We start from the raw sequence: 24,395 nt of genomic DNA, 5'->3' as shown, positions 1-24,395 counted from the left end.
GGTAAACAGTGTAATTTTCATAATGTTAATAGGTTCATTTAGACAGGTTGAGTCATGAACCTCTGTCCAGCCTTCTAAGTGGTAAAAGGCTGATTTGAGCTCTCATTGATTTACAGTCTGCACTGAAATTAGAATAAAATAAGGTCAGCATTTCTGTCCCCTGCTGTCTTGCTACATGATCAGTGCCAGAATCCAACACATCTCACTGTGGAATTAAAACCAAAATAAGGGAGCTAGAGGAAGGTCTGGGTTACATATGAACTATTATGATCAGTTCAGGCAGAACTGAAGAGAAAGCCATCTGATAAGAGGGCAGATCACTGAAGAAAGGGCTGTAAACCTGCCTGGTTTGAGGCCTAATAAGAGGCTCTGTGACCAGAATTAGCATTTAGCAGCAGAAAGGAAAACTGACTGCTCTTTCAGGAGTGCTCCATCCCAGGCAAGCTCTATAACTCATGCGATGGGGGTACTCAAGAGTTCTTCTACATCAACTCATCTATATTTACCTAGTTTTGCAACAGGCTACTTGAAAAGCACAAGTGAAGTCAGCACAAACTAAAATTTCATACAGACTGACTTGTTTATGCTGCTCTCTATATATACTATACACTGAAATGTAAGTACAGTATTTCTATGCCAATTGATTTATTTTATAGTTCTGATAACAATGAGAAAGTCGGCAATTTTTCAGGAAACGTGCTGTGGCACGTTTGTGTTTTGATATCTGATTTGAGAAGCATGTCGTTTTTCAGTGAGCTGAAGCTTGGGCTACACAAGACAAATCAGACACCTGAAAGAGGTACAGCAGTCTGGAAAACTTGAGAGCCACTGGTTTAAACGTCCCCTCCCCATGTTTGCAACCCACACATTGCCATCCCCCGGCATGGGGGGACAGGAAAGGGAAACAGGCCCCTCTAATCTCTGCCCAAGAGAGGAATGAGCAGAGAGCGGGGTGCCCCTCCCCTCATTTTTCTCTCTCTTGGCAGACAGGAGTCTCACAAAACAGACCCTCTCTCTAGCCTCCCATGACCCCGCCCCTTTGATCCCTAAGGAACATGACTCCTCCCCTTTGCCCCCGACCTCTCCCCTTTAACCTTATCACAGGCATCTGGCCCCTCTCTCCCTGACCCCAATATAGGAGCACTACCCCCCTCTCCACGCCCCCTGCCCCCTTGAACTAGGACCCTTTAATCCTGTCACGCAGATATGCCCCTCTGATGACCCCTGCTCTCTGACCCCTCCCGCCCAGGGCCACGCGGCCCTTGCAGATTTTTCTGGAAGGCCCCGGACGTTATCAGTAACCATAGAAACCAACGCCCAGCGCCGAACGCCTGCCGGGGCTCCTGCCTTCTCTCCGTTGATTGGGCGCGGCGACAGCCAATCGACGATGGGACAGGGGGGACGTTCGGCGCGAAGAGTGGCTGGCGGGCTTCGGGCGAAGGCGGGCGGTTGGTTGCGAGGTTCGGGTTCCTTCCGGTTCCGGTGGCTGGTCGCGGCGGCGGCGAGGAAGGATAATGATGGGCCCGAGCGCGGCGGATGCGGCGGAGCAGGAGGAGCGCTTCGACGGGATGCTGTTGGCCATAGCCCAGCAGCACCCGGGTGGCGTGCGGGAGGTAACGCCCGCCGGCCGGGCGCGCTAGTGAGGCCGCCCCTCCCCCCACTGAGCCCCTGCCTCTGTTCCGGTGCCGCGTGAAATGGGCGGGGCGGGCTGAGCTGGGCTCTTGGGGGTTCTGTGCGGGCGGGGCTGCCGTGCTCACCCCACCCGTGATGGGAGCCGCTTGCGGATGACTCTGGAATAAAGCTGTGACACGCCCCCCCCCACCTGTGCACGTGCTCCGTGGCTGCATGAAGCCCCGTGCCTCTTCCCCTGAGTCTGATGTCTCTGTCGTTTCCCCTCCAGCCCACGTGCTTGGCTGCTGTGGCAGGGAATAAAGATGCAGGGGTCTGCCTGGGCTCGTGTCCCGGCTCTGCTGATGTGGTTCACGTTTCAGAAGCACCCAACGCCCATACTAGTGACACAGAGGTTGCCGTGTTGGTCCCTGGGACTTAGGAAAGTGGGTGCCTGCAGCAGTTTGACTTGACTGTATTTCTCTGAATTTATTATTAATGTGGTGCTGTGGGCTTGTATGGACTTTCACAGACAAGGTCCACACCCACGTTACAATTTCAGACAAAATACAGGCAGAAGGGATGTAATATAAAAGTAAGTTGATGGAGTAGCTATATTAGGGAGACGAGGCAATATATTTTATTGGATCAGTTCTGTTGGTGAGAGAGGAGTTCTCGAGCCACATAGTCCTCTTTTTTTCAGGTCTGGGAAAGATACTGAGTCCAAAAAAAAAAAAAATTACATCCTCCATCTTGTCTTTAATATCCTGGGACTAACACAGCTGCATTACAGATAATGGCTATGTGACAGGTGCCTTGTTTGTCACTCATGGCATTGGGCCCTGTCCATGAGGAACTATGACCCTAAGAATGACCATACGGGGTCAGGCCTATGATGCATCTAGCCCTGTATTCTATCTTCCAACAGTGGTTAGTGCCAGATACTTCAGAGGGAGTGAACAGAACAGAGCAATTTATCAAGTGATCCATCCCATCATCCATTCCCACTGTCTAGCATTGCAACCATGATGCAAGCAAAAGTGTTGAAACATGAACAGTTTCTTTGGCTATTTTAGACAGGGATGTCTTTACTGACAATCATCACAAAATATTGCAGTGACTGTTTCATGGTGTTTCAAATGACCTAGGAAGATAAATAGGATGGTTAAGTTACCATGGCTTTGAGGCTCAAGTCCCTGCACACATCAGGGAAACCACAGTAGCAACAGTACATTCCTTCTGACTTCCAGCGACGGTGTGGCAAGGACTTAGTCTCACTGAGCACTGTTTGCCTTTCCTCTCCTACCTACCAGGAATTTTAATTTTTTTGTAGAAATTGCCATGCTGAAACATACCTATATAGTCTAGTCTTTTCATGTGTCTGATGGAAGCAATTCCTTCTCTTTGCATCCCATGCATCTCTGGACCATTATACAGTACTATACTTTAGTTGTGATATATATGAACAGATACTTATCTCTGCTTCTGTTGAATCCCAGTGAAAATTAATCTTAAAGTAGTTCAAAACAGTCCAACACCATAATTTATCTTTATCTTCGATGCAGAATAAGAACTTTGCTTCGTCGATGGTCTGGAAATGAGGATCCTTGCTGAAATAGTTCTCTCATTCACCAGACCATTGATAAAGATTTGTTCAGTGTGGTACTACTAAGATTAGAAGCAAGTGAGAAGGGATTTAACAATTGTATTTCAAGACCTAGGGACTCTCCTTGCATTTGCAACAGCCTGGCTTTATTAAACTAGTATGGTAGAAGATGTTAAGTCCCTAGTTTGCCTTGTTGGCCATTGTGAATTACAGAATTTTACAGATTGCTAAATAAATGAAGAAAATTAGAAGTAAAGTCCAAGATACTGAGTCACATGTACTTTACTTTTTACAAGTATAGCTTCAGTTTATAATACTTCATATTTAAACAAGTATGCTGTAGTCTCTCTTATAAAAATAAACAAGACTTGATAAAGTCTTCTACAGCTACTGCAGTTTTGCTCAGCTGAGGAATGACTTGGTGTGTGTGAGGATAACTACTAGGTTTTTATACAAGCAAAGAGACATCATAAGCTTACGATAATTATAATATTAAAAAAAAATCAAAATTCTCACGTGATAATTCTGGAAGCCCCCACTCTAGCTATAATAGTCATGGTACCCCCAAGGAAAGGTGACTTTAAAAGGAATTTCAGCCCTTGGCCATTGTATAATCTCATGAAAATCTCTTGAAGGTAGAGAACCCAGAAACCATAGCTTTGCAGAATATACCAATTGTTGTTTATCTGAGAAATAGGTACCAGAGTTTGATTTCAAGCTTTAACAGAGATCTCCAGGCAGACTTGGCTGGGGATGACAATATAGGACATAAAAAAAAAATCTCTCCTTACTGAGGCGAGAGATACTGATTGGAACTAATTGTTGACCGTCTCAGGTAGTGTGAAACCTTTATTTCAGATCTCCTGAAACTACCTTGTTGTCTTGTGTTTTTCAGCTTGTGAACACATTCTTCAGTTTCCTCAGACGTAAAACTGATTTCTTCGTTGGTGGAGAAGAGGGAGTAGCAGAGAAGGTAACTTCCCTCCCCCCCAACCATCATGATTGATTCCTTACATACCTAGAGCAAACTCTGCTCTATTTGGAAACACTCATTTTTCTGACAGAATTCTCCTCCACATTTTCCAGTTATTGCTCTGCCGCAGTGTGTTCTCCTATTGCCATCTAATTATTTTTTAACTGCTCTGTCTGACTTTCTGTGATGCTGCTGAAACATACTAAGGAAACAAAGTAATAAGAAACTGCCCCATCCACCACTAAGCATGCTTGCTTGTCTGACTGACACCATTTTTTTTTTTTTGCCATGCTATGGTCAAAGGCTTGTTTGGAAAGCAAGCCTGCCAGACATACTGATTTAACAGTGGCAGACACCGCAGGATTGATAACCCAGGTTACCTTGTTTGTTCATTTCAGAAAAAGCACAAAGTCCATCTCACTGCATATGCAGTTGCCACTTTGTTCTGAGCTGCAGCGTATGATAGTATTGGTGTGAGACTGGTGGTCGCTGTGTGGGTGTGGGAAAATTGGACCGCTCATATTTCAGCAGCCTGGCATTCCTGACCCTACCGCTGAGTACTACATTTCATATTTAATCTCACAACAGATCTAAATGCTCAGATATGAAGCTTTCTGAAATGCCTCCTGAAGCTTTTCTGAATGCCTCCTGTAGTTAGCTACATAGCAGCAGTTCCCAAACTTCTTCATAGTGTGGACTATATATATTATTAGCATCTCATGGAAACATTCATTCCCATACAAACCACCTCCCCTCCTACTGGCTTTTGGATAACATCTGTGGTAACCACAGAAATACTTGCATAGAAAAAAAATCAGTATTATTAAATATATTTGTAGGTGCTTTAATGCAGTTTAGCAAATGGAGGTGAGGAAGAGTCGACAGAATGAGACCAACAAATTATCGGCATAATGTACACACGCTGCCTAATCTGTAAAATGGAAAAACGAAGAAAAAGAAGCTTTAGGATGAAAATGATACAAAAGATTTTAACTCCTCTTCCCCTTTCAGTCTGGGGAGAGGGGGTAGAAATCTTCAAGATTACAAGGGCATGGGTATATAGTTACAGAATGAAAATGTGATTAGCACTCTCAGTAGAATTTCAGATGAGTGACACCTGTAGTGGCTAGAGCTGGGAACTAAAAGTTGGGACTCCTGGCTTCTGTGCTATACTGTCAAAAGTTACATAGCAAGTCAAATTACTTAGCATCCATGCCTCAGTTTCCCCATCTGCAAAAGGAAGATAAGACTTAATTCTCTTGAAAAGTGCTTTGTGATCCTCTGAAAGACATTGCATGCAAAACATCACTTCCTCTGCCTTTCACAACACAGTGCCCCCAGCAAAGGTTTGAAGAAGCCTTCTGCTCTATCCCATTCTCCAACCTCTTGCCACTCTAATTTTTCCTTTGGGACTGAAATTTCTTATGTATGGTCTCAGCACCAAGGTGAAGCATTTGTGGTGGCAAGGTAAGGGGAATTATGCTGATATGAGGTGTGTGTGAGAATACATGCCCCACATTTTTTAAAGAACTTTCTCGTGCTTTAACCTGATGGGTTTGTTTTAAAATCATCATTCCTTAGCAAGGTCAAGTCTTTGATAAGTCACTGTACAGGCAGTAAACTATACTACATGCAAATACAGACTCTGCTTCTGTTCATGGCTGTTCAAATGCTGCAGCAACTTTAAGGGTCTTCCAATAGTTAAGACACTTGAAACAGAGCCAGTTCACCAGTCAGGTGGTTGCATAAGACCATACCACATGCTGCCAGGTATGCGTCAGTGCCATGCTTTCAATCCCTGACTCTCCTGAGATGTGGGTTAGGAGTACTGTAGACTGAAATAGCATGCTTTTCCCACCTCCATTTGGGAAAGAACACTGAGTCTCGTTTAAGCAACTCCTTGGGATCATAGCTTGGAATTTGATTAGCTGTAAAGAAAGGGAAACCACAGTGTTGAATCCACTTTTGTGGATGGGGAAAGATTCTGGAGAGCACCTTTTCATAGGGTAGCTCCACCTCGAGCACCCTCCCTTCAACAGACTGTGGCCTGACAGGTGCTCCCAGCCTCAGTTTCCCATTTTTGTCCATACGTGAAAGGAACATAGTCTGTCTCGGATACAAAGCTTGCCTCTCTGCATCATTGGTATACACCAGTGCAGAAATTCCTCAAAAACCTTGTAGTAAAACCATTCTTCAATTTCCACAGTAAACATATGACAATACAGTGGGTTCCTTCCCCCCACCCCTGAGTTAAAATCAGCACTTTGTTCCCAGTTCTTTTTACCCTGATGTAGGGTCCCTCTCTCCAGGCCTCCCTGCCTGAGGGTGACCAGTCTTCTTGCAGCCCGTCGCTCAGGTCTTTGCCCCAAGTGCTCCCCCTCCTGCAGTGTTCCACTCTCCAGGCCTCCCCGCGTGTAAGTCCTGCCCCTTGGCAGGCGATCCACCTTCCTGCATCAGCCCACTTGCTTCCAGCTTGGTCAGGGGAAGCCAAGCCTGAATCATCCCTTTTTTCCTAGGGATCACTGTCCAAGTCTTCCACTCATCGAGGATCCCCACTTAAGTCAGTTCTCACCAGCAGTTCTGTTCCAGCTCTTACCTGAATTCGGCTGTCTTCCAAGCAGCTCCTGTCATCTACTCCTTGCACTTCTCTTAAGCTTAATTTGAGGTTAACTGACCATTTGCAGGTGCACTGGCCTCTCTTAAAGGGCCAGTGTCACCCTGTGACACACTTGCCTCCTCCAAAGGAATTAGAATGGTATTTTAGTAGTACCGTTTTTATGACTTTTGGAAACTCAATTCCACTCCTATGTATGCAACAGAGGGAGTGTGTTTTGAATATCCTATCAAAGGAGGTACTGCACTCCTGTGTACATAAAGATTTAATAATCATTGTCTCTTCCCCCCCATACTGACTTGCAGTCAGTCCTATAATTATCTGAGGTCTAGATTCTCTTAGCTGCTTTGGGTCAATTCACCCTGATAAATGCTGATCACATCCTTGGAATTTCCTCTGGTTAAACTCATATCCTTTGATATAAGCAATCTCTTCCTCCCTTCTTTTTGACTCCTATCTTTGACGGTTACCAGGGGCATCCAGGGTACCAGAGGCACATTGCTACCACCTGCCCTGCATCGCACTATCCCCAGATGTTCTCTTTCCTATCTGAAAAGCTAGTGTGTTTTCCATTGCAGAATTGTGTTTTCACTACGTGCTGCCTCACAATACCTCTGGCATTATCGGCATCTGGGTTATTGCTTTAGCTTCCTGCCTGTTTACTCAACTCTCCCTCCAAGCAGTGCAAGCATTTACACCATGGACCTTGCTATTCTGCCTTTCTTGGGTGCACCTGAATCATTGCAAGATAATGGACCTGAGATCCCTTTGGGGCAGGGTTATATGGTACCTTGTTCCTAAGTGGTATAATTGGGTTTTCAAATTTTTCAAATCTCTCTCCTATGAACTATACTATAAGGTAAAAATTGACGCTTGTAGGTGTTTAAATATTCATTGTTTGTTTGTTTTCACTGTTCCTATTCTGCCAACAATGCAAGGTGTTTACAAAAATAGTATTGAGTGCAAGTTATCCACCATAAAGAGCTTACTGTCTAAATATTAAATTGGATAATTATCCATCTAGTACATGGGGAAACTTCATATGGGAAAGGCCTTCTGTATCATACCTGGAAAGCATCAGACCCAGTTATAACACATTATACTCGTATTACTTCTTCCATAGGGAGATCTCAAAGCACTTGACAAGCATTAGTTATCAGAGCCTCCTGGTCCTTTGAGAGTTAGGACAGTATTATCCTTATTTTACAGATGAGTAAAGGCACAGAGACTAGATGAATAGTTGAAGATGAGATAGCAAATCCTTGGCACAGAGCTGGATATACAAACTAGGATCCTGAGTCTCCATTGCACTTTTACCTGTGCAAAGTCACTGTTAAACACCGCCAAATCAAATGGTAGGATTTACACAATGCAAGGTGCAGGGCAATGGAGAATCAGGTTCAAGGAGTCCTTTTTCCCCAAATAAGGACTGGGCAGGGACTTGGAAACTATTTTGAACTTTCCCAGATATCCTGTCACATCTTAAACACTGGGATGAAAAGGGAGGGAAATATCCCTAGGTTAGTGCTGCTGCGGAACCTGTCTGTGCTGTACAGTAGACTTGTGAAGGAGATGGAGTCAGGAGTATGGTGAATTCTTAAAACTCATCCATCAGTGGGCTCCTTCCTTTCAGTTGATCACAGAGACATTCAACCACCACAACAAGCTGGCTCAGAAAGAGCGGAAGGAGAAAAAGGCCCGGCAAGAGGCAGAACGGCGTGAGAAGGCAGAGCGAACTGCTAAACTCGCCAAAGAAAAGAAGCAGGGAGATAATGAGCCAAGGATCAAGGAGCTTACAGAGGAAGAGGCGGAAAGGTTGCAGCTGGAAATCAACCAGGTGAGAGCCCAGTATGGTGAGCATGTGTGTGCACCATCTGCCTTTTAAATCTTTGTTGGCTTGTGTGCAACCCAATCAGTAGTGACTGGTCAATTCAGTTAAAAGCTTTGTGCTTGTACAGATATCCACAGTACCAGACTGGAGCAACTGTTGCATTTTCAGGTTAATCAGCCTGCCCAACCCTTCTTCTCCTGGGTTTTCTTACAGGTTACTTTGCCCAGTGCCCTCAGCAAGTACTCTTATTGCAGCAGAGCACTCTGGCACTGCCACTGAGTAACTCTCTGCAGTTACACTAGGGAAAGGAGCAGAGGAGGGCTAATCCCTACCAGCCTGCCTCTTGGACAGTGGGGCTTTCCTGTTACATGGTGCAATAGGGCTGGAAATCCCCTCCCCCCTAAGTTTCCTGTAGTTCTGAGTATGTACAGCCCTGCAGCTTTATCTAAAGAAGGAAATGGGCCCACCTAGTGCTATATTAGTACACTTCACTTGTTAGAGTTTCACAGACATCAGATAATCATTCTGGGGGGTGTGATTGTGTGGTTTGTTTTTTTTTTCAAACAGAAAAAAGAGCAAAAACAAGATGAGACCAAAGATGTCTCAGTGAAACCCTCTGAGAATCAAGCAGAATCTCCAGAGTCCAGCAAACAGGTAATGTGTTCCCAGAGTCTTCCTCAGTTCTGGGGACGGGGGAAGTGTGCATCTGAACAGCACTGCGATGGCCCCTCAGTCTGTGGGGGACTGTGCCATCCAAAAGGTGTGGAGTATCCTCTGTCTGTACATGTGTGCACTGGAGGTCTTCCGTGATTCTGCCATCTGTATTCCCTGCCCGTGTGGAGAGTGCACCAGATTCTCAGACATTCCATATTTTTTTAAAAATCTGATGCTTTAAAAGGAAATCTCTGCCTTCTAATTCTACTTGGAGTGCCTTGGCTATCAAATGCACATTAACTGGAAAAATCCCTTATGAATTTAAAGAGCTGATCTACTAGTGAAATGTATATGCAGGCTTGAAAATCTCTTTAGTGATGCATAAATTGTGTCTGATTAGGAGACAGATGAAGAGGAAGAAGATGAAAAGGATAAAGGAAAACTTAAACCAAACTCTGGGAATGGGGCTGACCTTCCCAACTATAGGTGGACACAGACCCTTTCTGAACTGGATGTAAGTGTTGCCTTTGATTGGGGATGTGAGGAATTCTAGCCTCGAAGCTTGAGGGCAGTCACTGCTATGAACTGTGGAGCGGAGCTGTTGCTCAGTAACAAGGTCAACTAGTTCAATGATTTATATTACGGTTGCCCAAGAAGATAACAGGAACAGTGTTCAGCTGTAGCACACCCATAAAGAGAGAGAGTGTGGTAGTTAAGATGCTTTGAGATCCTTTTGTTATCCTGCCTCACTCCTGACCTTGTGGAAGTGAGACAGCACTCATGTTTTACTCATCCTATGTGACCCATTTGAGACGTCTGGCATCATCTTGGTAAATTTCTTCTTCAACCCAAACCCTATAGAATCCATATATCTAATGCACAAAGAGCATGTCCTGCACTGGTATATACCTTATAGCTGAGATGAATTCAAGGTAGAAAGTCTTGGAGCAGTAACACAAGAGGAAGTGAGATCTCATTGATCCCTCCTGCCATGTCTCTCCTGTCCAGTTGGCCATCCCGTTCAAGGTGAACTTCCGGCTGAAGGGGAAGGATGTGGTGGTGGACATTCAGAGACGGCATCTGAAAGTGGGGCTGAAGGGCCATGCCCCTGTGATTGATGAAGACCTATACAATGAAGTGAAGGTGGAGGAGAGCTCCTGGCTGATTGAGGATGGTAAAATAGTCACTGTGCATCTGGAGAAGGTAAGAACATAAGAAAGGCCATACTGATGGTCCATCTAGCCAATGGTCCATCTAGCCCAGTATCTTGTCTTCCAACAGTGGCTGGTGCCAGATGTTTCAGAGGGGGTGAACAAAACAGGGCAATTTATTGTGTGATCCATTTCCTATCATCTAGTTCCAGCATCTAGCAGCTAGAGATTTAGGGACACCCAAAGCGTAGGATTGTGTCTCGGCTTATAGCAGTTGATGGATTTATCCTCCCTGAATTTATCCATTTCCTTTTTGAACCCTGTTATATTTTTGGCCTTTACAACATCCCCTGGCAAGAAGTTTCAGAGGTTGACTGTGCATTGAAAGAAGTAGTACTTCCTTATGTTTGTTTTAAAACTGCTGCCTATTCATTTCATTGGGTGACTCCTGGTTCTTGTATTATCTGAAGGGGTAAATAACACTTCCTTATTCAGTTTCTCCATGCAATTTGTGATTTTATAGACGTCTATAAAATCTCCGTTCAGTTGTCTTTTCCGATATGAACCGTCCCAGTCTTTTTAATCTCTTATGTGGAAGCTGTTCCACATCCCTAATCGTTTTTGCTGCTCTTCTCTATTTTTTCCAGTTCTAATATTTTTTGAGATGAGGTGACCAGACCTGCACACGGTCTTCAAGGTGTGGGCATGTCATGGTTTTATATGATGGCATTGTTGTTTTCTGTCTTATTATCTATCCCTTTCCTAATGGTTCCTAACGTTCTGTTAGCTCTTTTGACTGCTGCTGCATAGTGAGCAGGTATTTTCAGAGAATTACCTACAATGACTCCAAGATCTTTCTTGAGTGGTAACTGCTAATTTAGACCCCATCATTTTGTATGTATAGTTGGAATTATGTTTTCCAATATGCATTACTTTGCATTTATCGACATTGAATTTTACCTGCTATTTTGTTTCCCCGTCAGCAAGTTTTGTGAGACCCCTTTGTAACTGTTAGCAGTCAGCTTTGGACTTAATGATCTTGAGTAATTTTATATAGTCTGCACCTCACTGTTTACCACTTTTTTCCAGATCATTTATGAATATGTTGAACAGCACTAGTCCCAGTATAGATCTTTGAGGACCTTGCTGTTTATTACTTCTCTTCTCTTTGTGAAAATTGATGGTTTGTTCTTAGTCTGTTTCCTATTTTTAACCAGTTACTGATCCATGAGAGGACCTTTCCTTTAATCCCATGACTCCTTACTTTGCTTAAGAGCCTTTGGTGCGGGACCTTATCCATGGCTTTCTGAAAGTCCAAGTACACTGTATCTAGTGGATCACCCTTGTCCATGTTTGTTGACCCCTTCAAACAATTCTGATAGATTGGTGAAATAGGAGTTCCCTCGGTGTTGACTCTTCCCCAACATATGTTCATCTATTGTCTGATAATTCTGTTCTTTACTATAGTTTCCAGTTTACCTGGTACAGAAGTTAGGCTTACCAGCCTGTAATTGCTAGGATTGCATCTGGAGCCTTTTAAAAAAAAATAGGCATCACGTTAGCTACCCACCAGCCATCTGGTACAGAGGCTGATTTAAGTGATCGGTTACGTACAACAGTTAGTACTGCAGTTTCATATTTGAGTTCTTTCAGAACATTTGGGTGAATGCCGTCTGGTCCTGGTGACTTATTACTGTTTAACTGATCTGTTTGTTCCAAAATCTCCTCTATTGACACCTCACTCTGAGACAGTTCCTCAGGGCTTGTCTACACTTAAAATGCTGCAGCAGTGGGTACTCCACCACCCCAAAAGGAGGGTAGGTAGGTTGATGGGAGAACCTGGCGCTGTCTACACCAGTGTTAGGTCAGTTTAACTGCATCGCTCAGGGGTGTGGATTTTTACAGCCCTGAGCAATGTAGTTATACTGAACTAATTTCTTGGTGTACACCATGCTTCAGTTTTGTCACCTTAACCCAAAAAAAAAAAAAAAAGCTCAGGCCTGGGAATCTCTCTCCCATACTATAAAAGGCATGTCTGTTATACATCCACAAGAGCCGGGAACCTTGAGAGTTAAGGTTGTACTTCCATGTCCGTTCTTTGGTACAGTATTGCTTGAGCCTGTATACTGCTCCACTTAGAGACATGGACGTATTGAGGACCTGAGTCCCACCAGCTTTTCAACCTTAACTTTGAATTGATCCATGCTACTGGATTGGTCACTCCCTCCTTCAGAAGGGAGACTGAATGGAGCCAGGTTTTCTTTTAAAGTTAGGTGCTTTATCAGAGTGAAGTTCTAATCTGTCTTTCACCTGTGGTATGTGAACATCTGAGCACAGCTTGTGTGGCATGTGCTGACATGTTTCAGTGTGGTAGTGTTCTTTTTATGTCACTTCAGTTGCAGTTGATTTAATAGTAGAAACATAAATTTGTAAACCCCTAAATATCCCATAGGAGCATTTCCAGAGAAACTGCTGTTTGTGAAGCGTTATTTACTGACTTCCTCTCTCCTCTCTAGATCAACAAGATGGAATGGTGGAGCAAGCTAGTCCCCACAGACCCAGAAATCAATACCAAGAAAATTAACCCAGAGAACTCAAAGGTAATAGCTTAGTTTGTCACCCCATTAGCTTTTTGTGAGCAGGGGCCATCTCCTGTGATCAACTTGTGATCAAGTTTGCTTAAACCTTTTGGGCTGTACCTATATTCACTCTGTCTGTAAGCCAACTAAATGGGACCAAAGAACACAGACTCCAAAGGGAATGAAGACTTGGGAGAAATGTTGCCCTGTGAAACTATAATAAGTGTGGCAGGCAATTTATTACAGTGCCACATGAGAGTCCTGGTCTGAATTAGAAGTGGGACTGTAGAATTTCTTGTATCCTGGGAAAACAAGGTGTAAACTTGTCATTGCCCATAGTGACAATGTTGCATTAGTCTGAGGAAGAAACCTCTGCTGAGAGTAAGGAAAATCCCTTCCCGTGACTTTGGATAATGTTACTCCAGAAAAGTTTTGCTGAGGTAAACTCCTGTATCATCCAGTGGGTGTTCACCTGGAGGGGTGTAGGGAGCATGTTAAAAGGAACATGAGGTGGCATGGTACATCCTCATAGAATCGTTTTTGGATCAGAGCATGACTGTAACTGAATATTTGAGAGACTGAGTGTATTCCCTGACTGGGGATGTGGATGGCATAATTACAAAGAGGCGACCTAGCAAGTTAAATCATTCAAAAGCATGAGATTGCCTTAGCTGCTTCAAAGCTACTTTACCATGCAATCTGAATCCAACAAAACCTTATTGCAGTGAGTGGTTGGATTTAGAAGTCAGCTTCTATAGAAGTAGATCTGCAGTTTGCATGCTGTGGTATATTGAAATTTTATTCTGTCTTCATTCACTGTAACTAGAGGTTCTATATGTAAACCATGGGGCCTGTGATTTGTTCCTCCATCTATAATAGAATCTCCTTGGGTTTTAGTTGTCAGACCTGGACAGTGAAACTCGCAGCATGGTGGAGAAAATGATGTATGATCAACGTCAGAAATCCATGGGGCTCCCCACATCAGATGAACAGAAGAAGCAGGATATACTGAAAAAGTGCGTAGAGAGAATTCATTCATGGGTACTTCCTTCCCCACCTCCTTTGAGCAATTTTGTGCCTCAGCCATATGTCGTCGTGGAGTAATGGGAAAACAGACTGACAGAGCATGAGACAGATTCAGCCTTGGAGCCTGTCTGCATTCACTTTCAGAATTCAGTTTAAATGTTTTAGTTATTGACACTCACTGGTGGCTAGGAGAAGACATTGGGATGGAAACATACAGAATTATGCTATGCTGCACAGCGCTGCTCTAGGGCTGGCTTCAAGTGCAGGGAGTAAGACAGCAGGTAGCCTCTGGGCTAGAGGTACTATCTCTAGGGAGCCGCTGAGATCATGTTAAAGCTCATTAATCTCCCTCTATCTAGTAGCCCAGATAATCTCCCTCCCACCCTCCACTAGACAGCTGTCTCCAAGCCAATAGCATGTTTATGTCTTTATAACCCTGATTGGCGTAACTGCACCTTTGAGTTCCTGTGAGTAACTTTCCTGCCAAGGCCATGTGGGGTCAGTGCCCACGTCTGCGGGGATGGGAGGTGGGGTAATTCTGGGTCATGCAGCTTCCCCTTGTAAATGGAAAACTGACTCTTATCTCTGGGGTGAAAGGAGGATTAGTGTAGCAGGACAGTTTCTCTTGCTATATCTCTCCTTCCTTGGTTTTTCTCCATAGATGGAGACTTTACTGGCAGTACTATCTGATGTATTTTTTTGATCAGCACTATAGTGGCTTGTTCAAGCTAAAGAGCACATAACCCTGATGGACGTGTGCTTCTGGTGAGATGAGACTTGTCGTTCCAAAATGTACATCAGACCCTCAACTGGGACTGTCTCCTCCCATCTCTCAGGAAGAATCTGGGCTAGCTCCTGCTTCTCTGACCAGTGTAGATCGGATCTCTTGTACACGAGATCACTTGTTGAATGTTCTCTCTAAGCTTAGTCCCCATGCTTTTTGACTGGTGAGAATGGGCATGAAGCTTAGACAGTCCAGCCCATAGTGGCCTTTGTCGACATCCAGTTGCTGCTCTCTGCCAACAAAGTTCTCTCTGCTGATGTACAAAGGCACTATTGCTGCAGTGGCATTTCTCCAGGGTCACGCAGAAGGGGACTGTCCCCCGCTGTGGTAGCATGTAGACCCCAGCCTAGCCAGTGGTTGCCTCATGCTAAACTACATTGATGGGTTGCTTCCATGTACAATATTACTTGTTGACGTAGCATGGTGCAGCATTTCCAAACCTGATTGCAGTGGCAGGACTGGCGTAAATCTAACCAAATCTGCTGGAAGAACGGTATGTTTAGGCTGGGTTTCACCTGGCCTTACTGGAGCCAGATTTCTGTGACATCCTTCTCTTGCTACTGTTCTCACTACCCCAGCAATGGAGACATTCCCGACATCGCCAGTAATATGTATGACTAGGTAATATGTCTAAGTTTAGCTCAGAACCTCCCGCCCCCATTATCAACTGTCTAGTTGCTACGTGTCTGGCCTGAAGGTAATAGTTCCCAAGGGCGTGTCTGATTAATAACCGTTGCTCGTTTACACCTGTTGACCTTGATGACTTGGTAATATTACTAACATGAGCAGCAAAGGGAGAGTGAGATGATGTCCAGGGTTTCCTGTATGGGAAGCTCTGTAAATCCACATGGCCGAGGTGGGCAGCAGCCATCCTGGTGGCAAGTGGAAGTGACAGCAGAGAGGGCATTGCGATCTCTGTGTTGGACACCCTCTTCCTATGCGAAAAAGGGGATTCCCCACCTTAAAGGGGCTGTTGTGAGGATGGATTGAACAGTGCCTAGGAAATGGCAAGCTCTCTACAGCAGGTGCGTAATGTAATGCTACTCTGCAGCACGATGTAGTGTGCAGCCTGCCTCGCTTGTTCACTTTGCACCTTTCTTTCTTACAGGTTCATGGAGCAGCATCCAGAAATGGACTTTTCAAAAGCTAAATTCAACTGAGCCCCTCTTCTCCCCCCCACCCCCTTCAGCCAAGCCATGGAATGGGGCAGGATGTGCATGGGTCAGGGGGAAGGGCCATCTCCTGACCTTGGGCGAGTAAACTCCCTATCATCCCAAAGTGGGCTTGCCCTGGAAGCAGCTTCCTGACTGTCATCCCCTCCGTTGTTGTCTGTCCAGCACAATGCAAGGCCCCTATATCAGTTTGCAGCAACAGCACTGGTCAGTCACTTAGCCAGCAGGCTCCCCTTGATACAGACATGGAGGACCTTGCTTGGTAGAAAGGAGGGGATAAAGCAAAAAAGGGAGTCATGGCTACACAAGTCAGGCTAAAGCAATGTTTGAACATCTGGGACTGTTACTGGGCTTTCGGTACCCACTAAACCCACCCTCGGTTAAGGACCAGTCCACTTGGGCAGGAGGGGAGTTGATGCAGCTGTCCTCCCAGCCCCTGCTTTGAAACAGGGAAATTGAAGCCTTGAGGGGCAAAATTCCATCTTCTGTTTCCCCCTCCCCTCCTCCCCCTTGATGTACCTGCTCCAAAGCAAGCTGCACCTGTAGAATTCTAACCTGACAGCACCTGGCCAAGGCCTGCCCACCCACCCACCTATATTTATCAGGCAAATAGACCCAGAGGCTGGCTCAGGTGTGATATTAAGGGTGTTGGTCCTATCTTCAGTAATAGGTCACTGTTCACACTGGGTAAATCCCTTTTAATGCTGCCTGCATGGCTGCCCTGCTTGCCTCTAGGAAGACTTGGCTTATTTTGTAAAGCTTTCCTAGCCTTTTTCTGTTTGCTTTGTGGGGACCTCCCCACTAAGGCCTGCCATCGCCCCGGGTCTTTAAGTGGCACCTTGGCCTCCACTCCAAACACCATTTTATCTCCAACAGAGGATCTTACTCCCCCAATCCATACCAGAACTAAATAGTGGGAAGGGGGCAGAGGGGCCTTTCTTACTTGGGCCAGGTGCTAGAGCTGAATCAAGCCTGGGGAGAGAGGGGGGTTCAGTGGCTGATTTGCCCACTGTGTGGGGTTGACTTACTGCTGTTGCTGGGCTTGGTGAAAATGGGACAAGTGGATCCAAACACAGGCAGAGGCGTGTGCTGAAATTCTGCTATCCTGTGAGCGAGGAGCACCGAGGCCCTCTTGCAGTTGCAGAGGGAGGAGTGGATGGCAGGCAGAAGGGATGGCAGTGACGGGGAGAGTTCAGAATTCCAGCAAGACCTATTTCAAGTTAGTGTTTTCCAAGAGGCCCCTCTTCCACTTGTTGATTAGCCAGCACGTGGCCCCTGTATTCTCTCCTCTCTGGGGTGCTGCTGATTTGAGTAACTCGTTTTCTGTGTGTTCATATCATTGTTAAAACTGCACTTGTAAAATAAAGGAAAGTAAGGTGCAAGTGTAATTGTGTGCTAAGTAGGGTGTGGCATAATGTAGCTTGATAGTGGGGTAGCACCTGTTCTGAAAGCAGTAGAAGGTGGAAATGGAGAACACTAAGGGCTGGACTGATGAGAGGGTTTGGGTCAGGGAGTCTCAAACTGTGTCTTCACCAACTTGTGAGCTGCACCATCCTGTCTGAGGTTCCCCAGCATGAAACATTTGAAAGAAATGAGATGGGGTCTGCTGGAAGAAAAGGCTGGTGCGCTGCTGATCTGGGACCTCAACGCTCAGCTTGACTAAGGGGGACAGCCACCTCTGCTGTCACTAACTCAAGCACGTAGCTGGGGGTGTGACCAGGCCCAGCCTGTACACTTTAGTCCAGGGTGGGCAAAGGCCTACACTTTGGGCTACCGTCTCCCCCCAGCACTCCTTGTGCCTGATCAGTGCTGCTGCTGCTGGGAGAAAGAGGCTTGGTGCATGATGTATCAGGGGGGCACATTGCTGTCCATGAACTAGGCTGGTCAGAGAGCCCAGTCCTGGGCCAGTGATGGAGAGAGAGCGCAAGTCTTTATTTTTCATATCTGCTGCCTCTGACTTCCTCTATCCTAGAGGGAGTGAAAGAGTTGCCTTTGGGATCCGGTGCCCCGGGGGGGGGGGGGGGGGCTGGCTGATCAAACTGACAGAATAGGCCAGTTGGGCAAAGTCCCCTCTGCCTGGGCTGTTTGTTTACAGCAGCAGGACACAGTGAGTTATTTGCACTCAGCCCAGCCAAGGCCAATCTGTTGTCTCGGCTTTTGTACATTTTGGCCCCAAAGGTCAGTGCTACCTGCACAATCCCCTATAGCAGCAGCCTTGTAATAGAGAATGGGGGGCTGGGCAGCTGCAATGATGACTGCCACTCTCTACCTAAGCTTCAAACCCTCTTGTTTCTTCCCAATCCATTGTCTCTTCCCTTCTACCCTCACTGAAAAACGCTGGAAATAAGAATAGTATAGGGGGGGAAAAAGGATTACACGGTCCTACATTAAAATTGACAGGGCAGCCACTGCCATACATAAATAAGCCTTATTTCTCTCTCCTTTGCAGGCTGAGTTAAGTCCCTGCAATGTATATTTTATGTATGCCCACTTTTTCGCCCAAGCTCTGTGCCTCAGCCTCCTGCGAGTACAGCAGGCAGAGAAATCCAGTCAGTATCTGCAGCTGCAGCTCTGGGGCATGGGTGTCAAGAAACTACCCTTATTCTGAACTGCAGTTCAGAGAGGAAGTCGCTGAGGCAGGCCCCTGTGTGTCTGTCTGCCCCTTGAGATGAGCAAACAGGAACAATGGGAAAAACAAGGCTAGCCGCCATGCCTGCACTCAGCGTAGCTTCCAGCCTCTGGACCCTCGTAATGAGCAACTACAGGCAGGTCCAGAAGCAGAGGCTGGTCAAAGACCAGAGACGCCTGTAGCACCACCCTCCTGGACCCATGTCCTCAGTTCACCACAACTGCTTCATCCCTCGCTGGCAGGTGTGGGTGCTGGAGAAATCTAGTTGTGTCACCCTGTTTTGTTGAGGTAAGTAGGGTCAGTTCAAAGGTGAGGAGAACGCTAGATTAGCAAACTGCACCTCTTGCTTCAGATAGTGCAAACCCAACATAAGAGCAGGATTCAGTCCACAGCAAGTAGGGGTCTAACATCTATACGCAGGCATTAGAATACTTATTGCTAACCCTGCAATGAAAGGAAGTAGATCAAAGGTAGCAAAAGTCCCGGGGATGTAATATGCTATAGAACTGAAGTGAGAAACCTTTTAACAAGAGCCTACGCTGAATTTTTTTTTTTAAACAGCATCTTGCTCTTGTTTTGATTGAGACAATTCCTGATACTGAACCTAGCAGCTGTTCTTGTTCACGTCCTGATTGTTGGGGTACAAAACTCATCTTATACAGCACATGATGATGGTTAACCTCAACCATACTCAAGATATTCAATCTCAATTTTCTGTTTCAGTCTGGCACTAGAATTCCCATTTTATAAGTGCCTATCACGAGAGTTAATGAGTGACAATCTTACAGCAGCACCCCAGCAAGTTAGCACAGGAGTGGGTAAACGTTTTGGCCTGAGGGCCACATCTGCATATAGAAATTGTATAGTGGGCCATACAGAGGGGCAGGGGAGAAGGGGTGGGGCTACATGGCACTGCATGGGGCTGGGAGTGGAGCCAGTCAGGGTGCTGCTGGGCAGGGCTGAAGGGGGAGCGGCCACTATCGCACCACATCCACCAGTTGAACTGGAGGGCCTGATTAAAAGCTTGGATGGGCCATATGTGACCCACGGGCTGTAGTTTGCCCACCCCTGAGTTAGCAGGTAGCAAAGCAGACCAAATGTGGTTGAAGGAAGACAGTGATGGCCTAAACAGATGCCATCTTAGAGGTGGCTGCTGTTGATTCAGGGGAATGATTTTGCTTTATTATTCATGTGGGCAGGGAAATTTACCCTCATGAGAATGAACCTGCTAAAGTTAAGGGAATTGAGAATGTAAAGGTTAACATCCTAGGTTGTGTTTGTGAATCAAACCTGGCTGTAGGCCTAAACCCCTGGACTTCAACCCTTCCAGCCAGCGGACTGGAAGGTGTTTTTCCCTGCTGACATGGTCCTGTACCACTACCCCGGTGTCACTGACTTCCTCTAGTGAAAGGTCAATCAAAACAAACATCCCCAACTCAAGAGCTTCCTGCTGGAGTGAAAAACTCAGGCAGCGAAAGGGGGTTTCTTGTTATAAGCAACTATGAAGATGATCCAGAACTGCAAACCTATAGTGGCCTTAAGATGAATAAGAGACAAGTGTTCAGCTAGTTACATGAGCAGACACTTCCTCTGACTAGGAGTCATACTTAAAATGATGCAAGTAGGATCTCAAGCCATGTCCTTACAGCCGCTGAAGAACATTTCCCTAGCTAAATTTCCAGCAATGCCTTGTAATGTTGAAAGCTTTAGACATCCACTAGTACAGCATGAGAGAATCTGGAGAGGGGCACCTAGCTTTTTAACTGCTTAGCTACAAAAGCAAAGCCAATCACCCAGGTCAGTGCTGCCACCCCCTGGGAAAGACAGGCGCACTCAGCACAAAAGTATGTTTAATAGCCATCAGCATTCCCAAGCAGGTTTAACTTGAAAGGGGGTGGTTTTCAAGATAGGATCACAGGGGCAATATCCCCCAGGCTCACTCACTGCCCTGCTCTGGACACTCCAGCTGCATGCATGAAGCAAAACAAAATCAATCACCCTGTGACAGGAGCTGGAGTTGCCTAAGACAATCATGCCTCCAAAGCAGTAGAACTCTGTACCGCAAGCAGACAGGAGAACTAGCTCTGCCCTTTGAGGAGGTGACAGACGAGCAGGAACAATGGAAGCGGACCAAGAGCCATGAAAGATCGACTCCAGCCTTCCAGTTAGGGGTTGCACCATTGCTGCTTAGGTCAGCAATCGGAGGGGTCCCGCAGCTATAGAAGTTATCCCTCTTCGGATATATCTACACTGCAGCTGAAAATGAGCCTCCCAGCCAGGCAGACAGGCTCTGGCTAGCAGGGCTCAAGTGAGCATGCTAAAAACAGCCAGGTAGACATTGCCGCTGGCTCTCAAGCCCATTTGACTTCCTAAACTTGAAAGTCTGAGCTGCAACATCCACCCTGTTTTTAACACGCTAACTCAAGCCCTGCTGGAGTGTGTCTGCCTGGGCTGGGAGGCTGGTTCTCAGCTATAGTGTAGAGATACCCTCAGGGGGCCTTAGCTCATCCCTGCCCACAGATTTAAGCAAAGCCCTGAAGACTCTTTGCAGAGGTGTTTCCAGACTGAAATGCAATTCTCTCCTCCTCCTCACCCACTTTCCTTTTTCTAACACCAGCCCTGGCTTAACTTTTTAAGCTACAATACATGTTTAAACAGACCAGGAAGTAGCTCAGGCTGTGATACTATTTTATAAACAAACTATTAAATAGCAAAGCCTTGCAGGAGAAAGAACCATTGTTAGGCTTTTTAAATCATTGCTTTTTAATTTGAACAGAGGCTGCAGCTCCCACTCTAAGGGGGGATGCTAAGGAGGACTGCACCAAGAAAGAATCAAGGTAGAACAGTCCATTTTCCAACTTCTCTTTTGCCACATGGAAAGAAATCAATCATTTTCAAGAGGTGGATGGGGGAGGAACATAGCTTTATTTGCTTTTTTTGCATGCCCCAAAAAATAATTAAAACACACAGACCAGCGTTAGGGCTGCTGAGTCTCCAGGAATTAAAGAGTGATTAAAGATTACACCATGTGATTAAAACCTCCAGAAATGCAGCCAATCAAAACTTGCAACCCTAACAGAGTGTGTTCATTCACAGGAAGATCAATGGCTTTTTGCTAACTTTAACAAAATAAAATTGAATTAATCACTGTCAAGAGGTTTGAAAGGAGGGGCCTGTGCATATGGAGTTGATTTTTGCAGAAGGATGTTCTAGATTCTTATGTATACAGAGAAACAGCCAGGTGAAGGTGCTACTATGGTTGCTCGGATCAATGACCTGCTTGATGTTGGGTTTCTGCTACGGGCATAGTCATGTGATAAATCATAACATCTCCAAAGAGCATTATGAGGTGGTTTTCCAATGGTGATTAAGACACATGCTCACGAGAAACTTGCTATTTATTTCTTTGAAAGCCTAGCCCAATAAAATAAAAAAGTCAACAGTGAAATAAAGATGCTGACGCAAGTTCCCAAAAGGAAGTAAATTCACAGGTGCAGTTTCCCAACATAACCTCTATGCTAATGCAGCTAAAATCAGCAGGACGCAGGTTCAGCATGAAGACAGATTCCTGTTAAATCCAGACATTTATGTAACTAGCAGGCCTGAGACAATGGGATAGCACGAACACTTAAATTCCTCATGAATCAGACTCTCTTTTAAGGAAACACCCAGAACTTGAGGGTTTTGTGAGCTCTCGGCTGAAGGGTAGGGGGAAACCTCCTCTCACACCGGTATTCATTTAGACATTGGAGGTAAATGTTAAAACAAATCTGCCAAACAATCCCCTGCTCAGCTGTTGGTCTTTTGTGCTGTTATGGCACTAGTCCTCTAGTCACCACAGTCTTCTCAAAAGATCATTTGCCCCATTCAGAACCACAGCCAATACTGAAACTCAGCATGCATCGAGGTGCAGCAACTAAGGAATCGCTGAACTGACAAACACGAGAACTCTTCCAGTAGCAAAATATGTTGCAACTTCATTCAACAGCCAGGCACGAATGGGGAGACCGTGGCAGACAAAAAGCAAAGGGACACTCAGGCTTGGGAGTGAGAATTTAAGGCACTTTCCCTGCTATTCTACAAGGAACTAAGAATTGAGATGGATGCACTTGTCAGATCTTTATTTTAAACATAGTCTAAGGTGGCAGCTGACATCTTAGTTACCCCTAGAAATATTCCTAGAACAGCAATTCATCTCCCACCCGTGGGAAAGGAGGGTTTGGAACAAATGGCCAGCTCGATATGATTACATGGCTCTTTGGGGCAAGGACCTGTCTCGTCATGTGTGCACACAGCAGTTTGCTTGACGGGCTCCCAGTTGTGGGTGGGGCCACTAGTCACTGCTGCAGTACAAATAAGTAATAACCTGATTTTCAGCTTGGGTGTCAAAAATGTGCTTGATCATTGAATGGGGACAAGGAAGTGACAGACAGACAGACAGACCAATTCTGTGGCACTCGGCCATTCCCCACCACTAATTCCCCAATCAGGAAAGTGGCAAAACAACAGGGAAACCTACTTGGGTCCCAGAAAGCAGCTGGGGAGGAGGAGAAAGTGGCTCATCCTAGAGCAGCTTTCTGTGAGGGAACTTGCCTGTGATTAGCTGGCTGCAAGCTCAGTCCCTCTTCCAAAGCTGCTCAGAAGCAGCCTGGGAGAATGGAGGAGACATTCTGTGGCCAGAGCCCAGTTGCAGGAGCCTGATGGGCAGGGTACTCAGAAAGCTGGCTGAAAAGCAGCTTACGTTACTACCACTCAAGTGGACCTGGCTGTATTAGCTCTATCGTGGCCCTGGTTCACCAGTAAAACAGCTCTGTTCACAAGCAAAGATCCTTCCTTGACAGGCCCCTTCCAGCCAAGACCCACGGCCAACCTAGAGCAAGGATTTTTTTCCTCCCTTTATATTTTTTAATGAAAATAAAGATCCTTAAAAAGGAAGGGCGTTTCCCTGCAAGAGTCTGGCTAGATATTTAGTGCTGGTGGAAGATGGCAGCTTGACAGGCCTACAGTCTGATGTCCTCTACTTAGCCAACAGCTATCATACCAGTAAATGCAATGCAAACAAGGAAGGCCCATCTGCAGGAATGAGTGAGGAGTCTGGTCTCAATCTTTTGCCTCCCTAGAAAGAGAACAATAGCTCCCAAATGGACCAAGGGGGTTGTGCTGTGAATCACTGGCTTGGCACCAACCAAGCTTGTTTCACACCAGCCCCGGGACAGAGGGGAGTTTTCAATCATTACTGCTAGCAGCATCATTCAAATGGCAACTCAGAAGGCTGCAGCTCTCAGGTCAGTCTGAAAGGCTCCTAGCAATCCCTGACCCAGCAAGGGGATTTAACATCCCCCTCCTCCCCCCCAACAAACAATCAGGGCTCAGTCAATGTTAATGGAGCTCTGTCGTCACTTGAGAAGAGGAGAAAGGAGAGTCTGGCACCAATTCTTACCACGACCCCAAACCGTTGAAAAAAAGTTTATTACAAGGTAGTTACCCTACAAGCAGCCACACTCCCTCACCTAATGAAAAGGCTAGAGAGTCCATCTCTCCCCTCCTCCCCCGGAGCAGGAGCAGGTCTGGCAGGGAGCAGGACTTTGTGAACTAGCTAAGTAACTGACTTAAAAAAGGTGAAACTGGTCCTTCAAGTCAGAGGGTCAGGTGAACAAAAAATACAGTCCCCCCTTTGACCTCAGTTCTGTACAACCATCATTTACAGTCTCTCTTCTTTATAACCCCCCTCCCACCCACACATTTCCCTGCACACAGACAGCTCCCAA

At 45.8% G+C, this 24,395-nt stretch overlaps 1 protein-coding gene across 1 annotated transcript; it reads left to right on the top strand.

Annotated features, from left to right (window-relative positions):
- Window positions 1-1,300: 1,300 nt before the first annotated feature.
- Window positions 1,301-17,380, top strand: NUDC (nuclear distribution C, dynein complex regulator). Its single transcript, XM_067543307.1, has 9 exons — window positions 1,301-1,613; window positions 4,110-4,187; window positions 8,435-8,638; window positions 9,200-9,286; window positions 9,687-9,800; window positions 10,295-10,489; window positions 12,954-13,037; window positions 13,914-14,032; window positions 15,935-17,380. Exons 1-9 carry the CDS (start codon window positions 1,515-1,517, stop codon window positions 15,984-15,986), a joined length of 1,032 nt encoding a protein of 343 aa, XP_067399408.1. The 5' UTR covers window positions 1,301-1,514; the 3' UTR covers window positions 15,987-17,380.
- Window positions 17,381-24,395: the final 7,015 nt, after the last annotated feature.

Source organism: Emydura macquarii, unplaced genomic scaffold, assembly GCF_026122565.2.
Source record: "Emydura macquarii macquarii isolate MOO-44397 ecotype Brisbane River unplaced genomic scaffold, CSIRO-AGI_Emac_v2 contig_820, whole genome shotgun sequence".
Classification (NCBI taxonomy): domain Eukaryota; kingdom Metazoa; phylum Chordata; order Testudines; family Chelidae; genus Emydura; species Emydura macquarii.
This window is presented reverse-complemented; position numbering and strand designations above follow the sequence as displayed.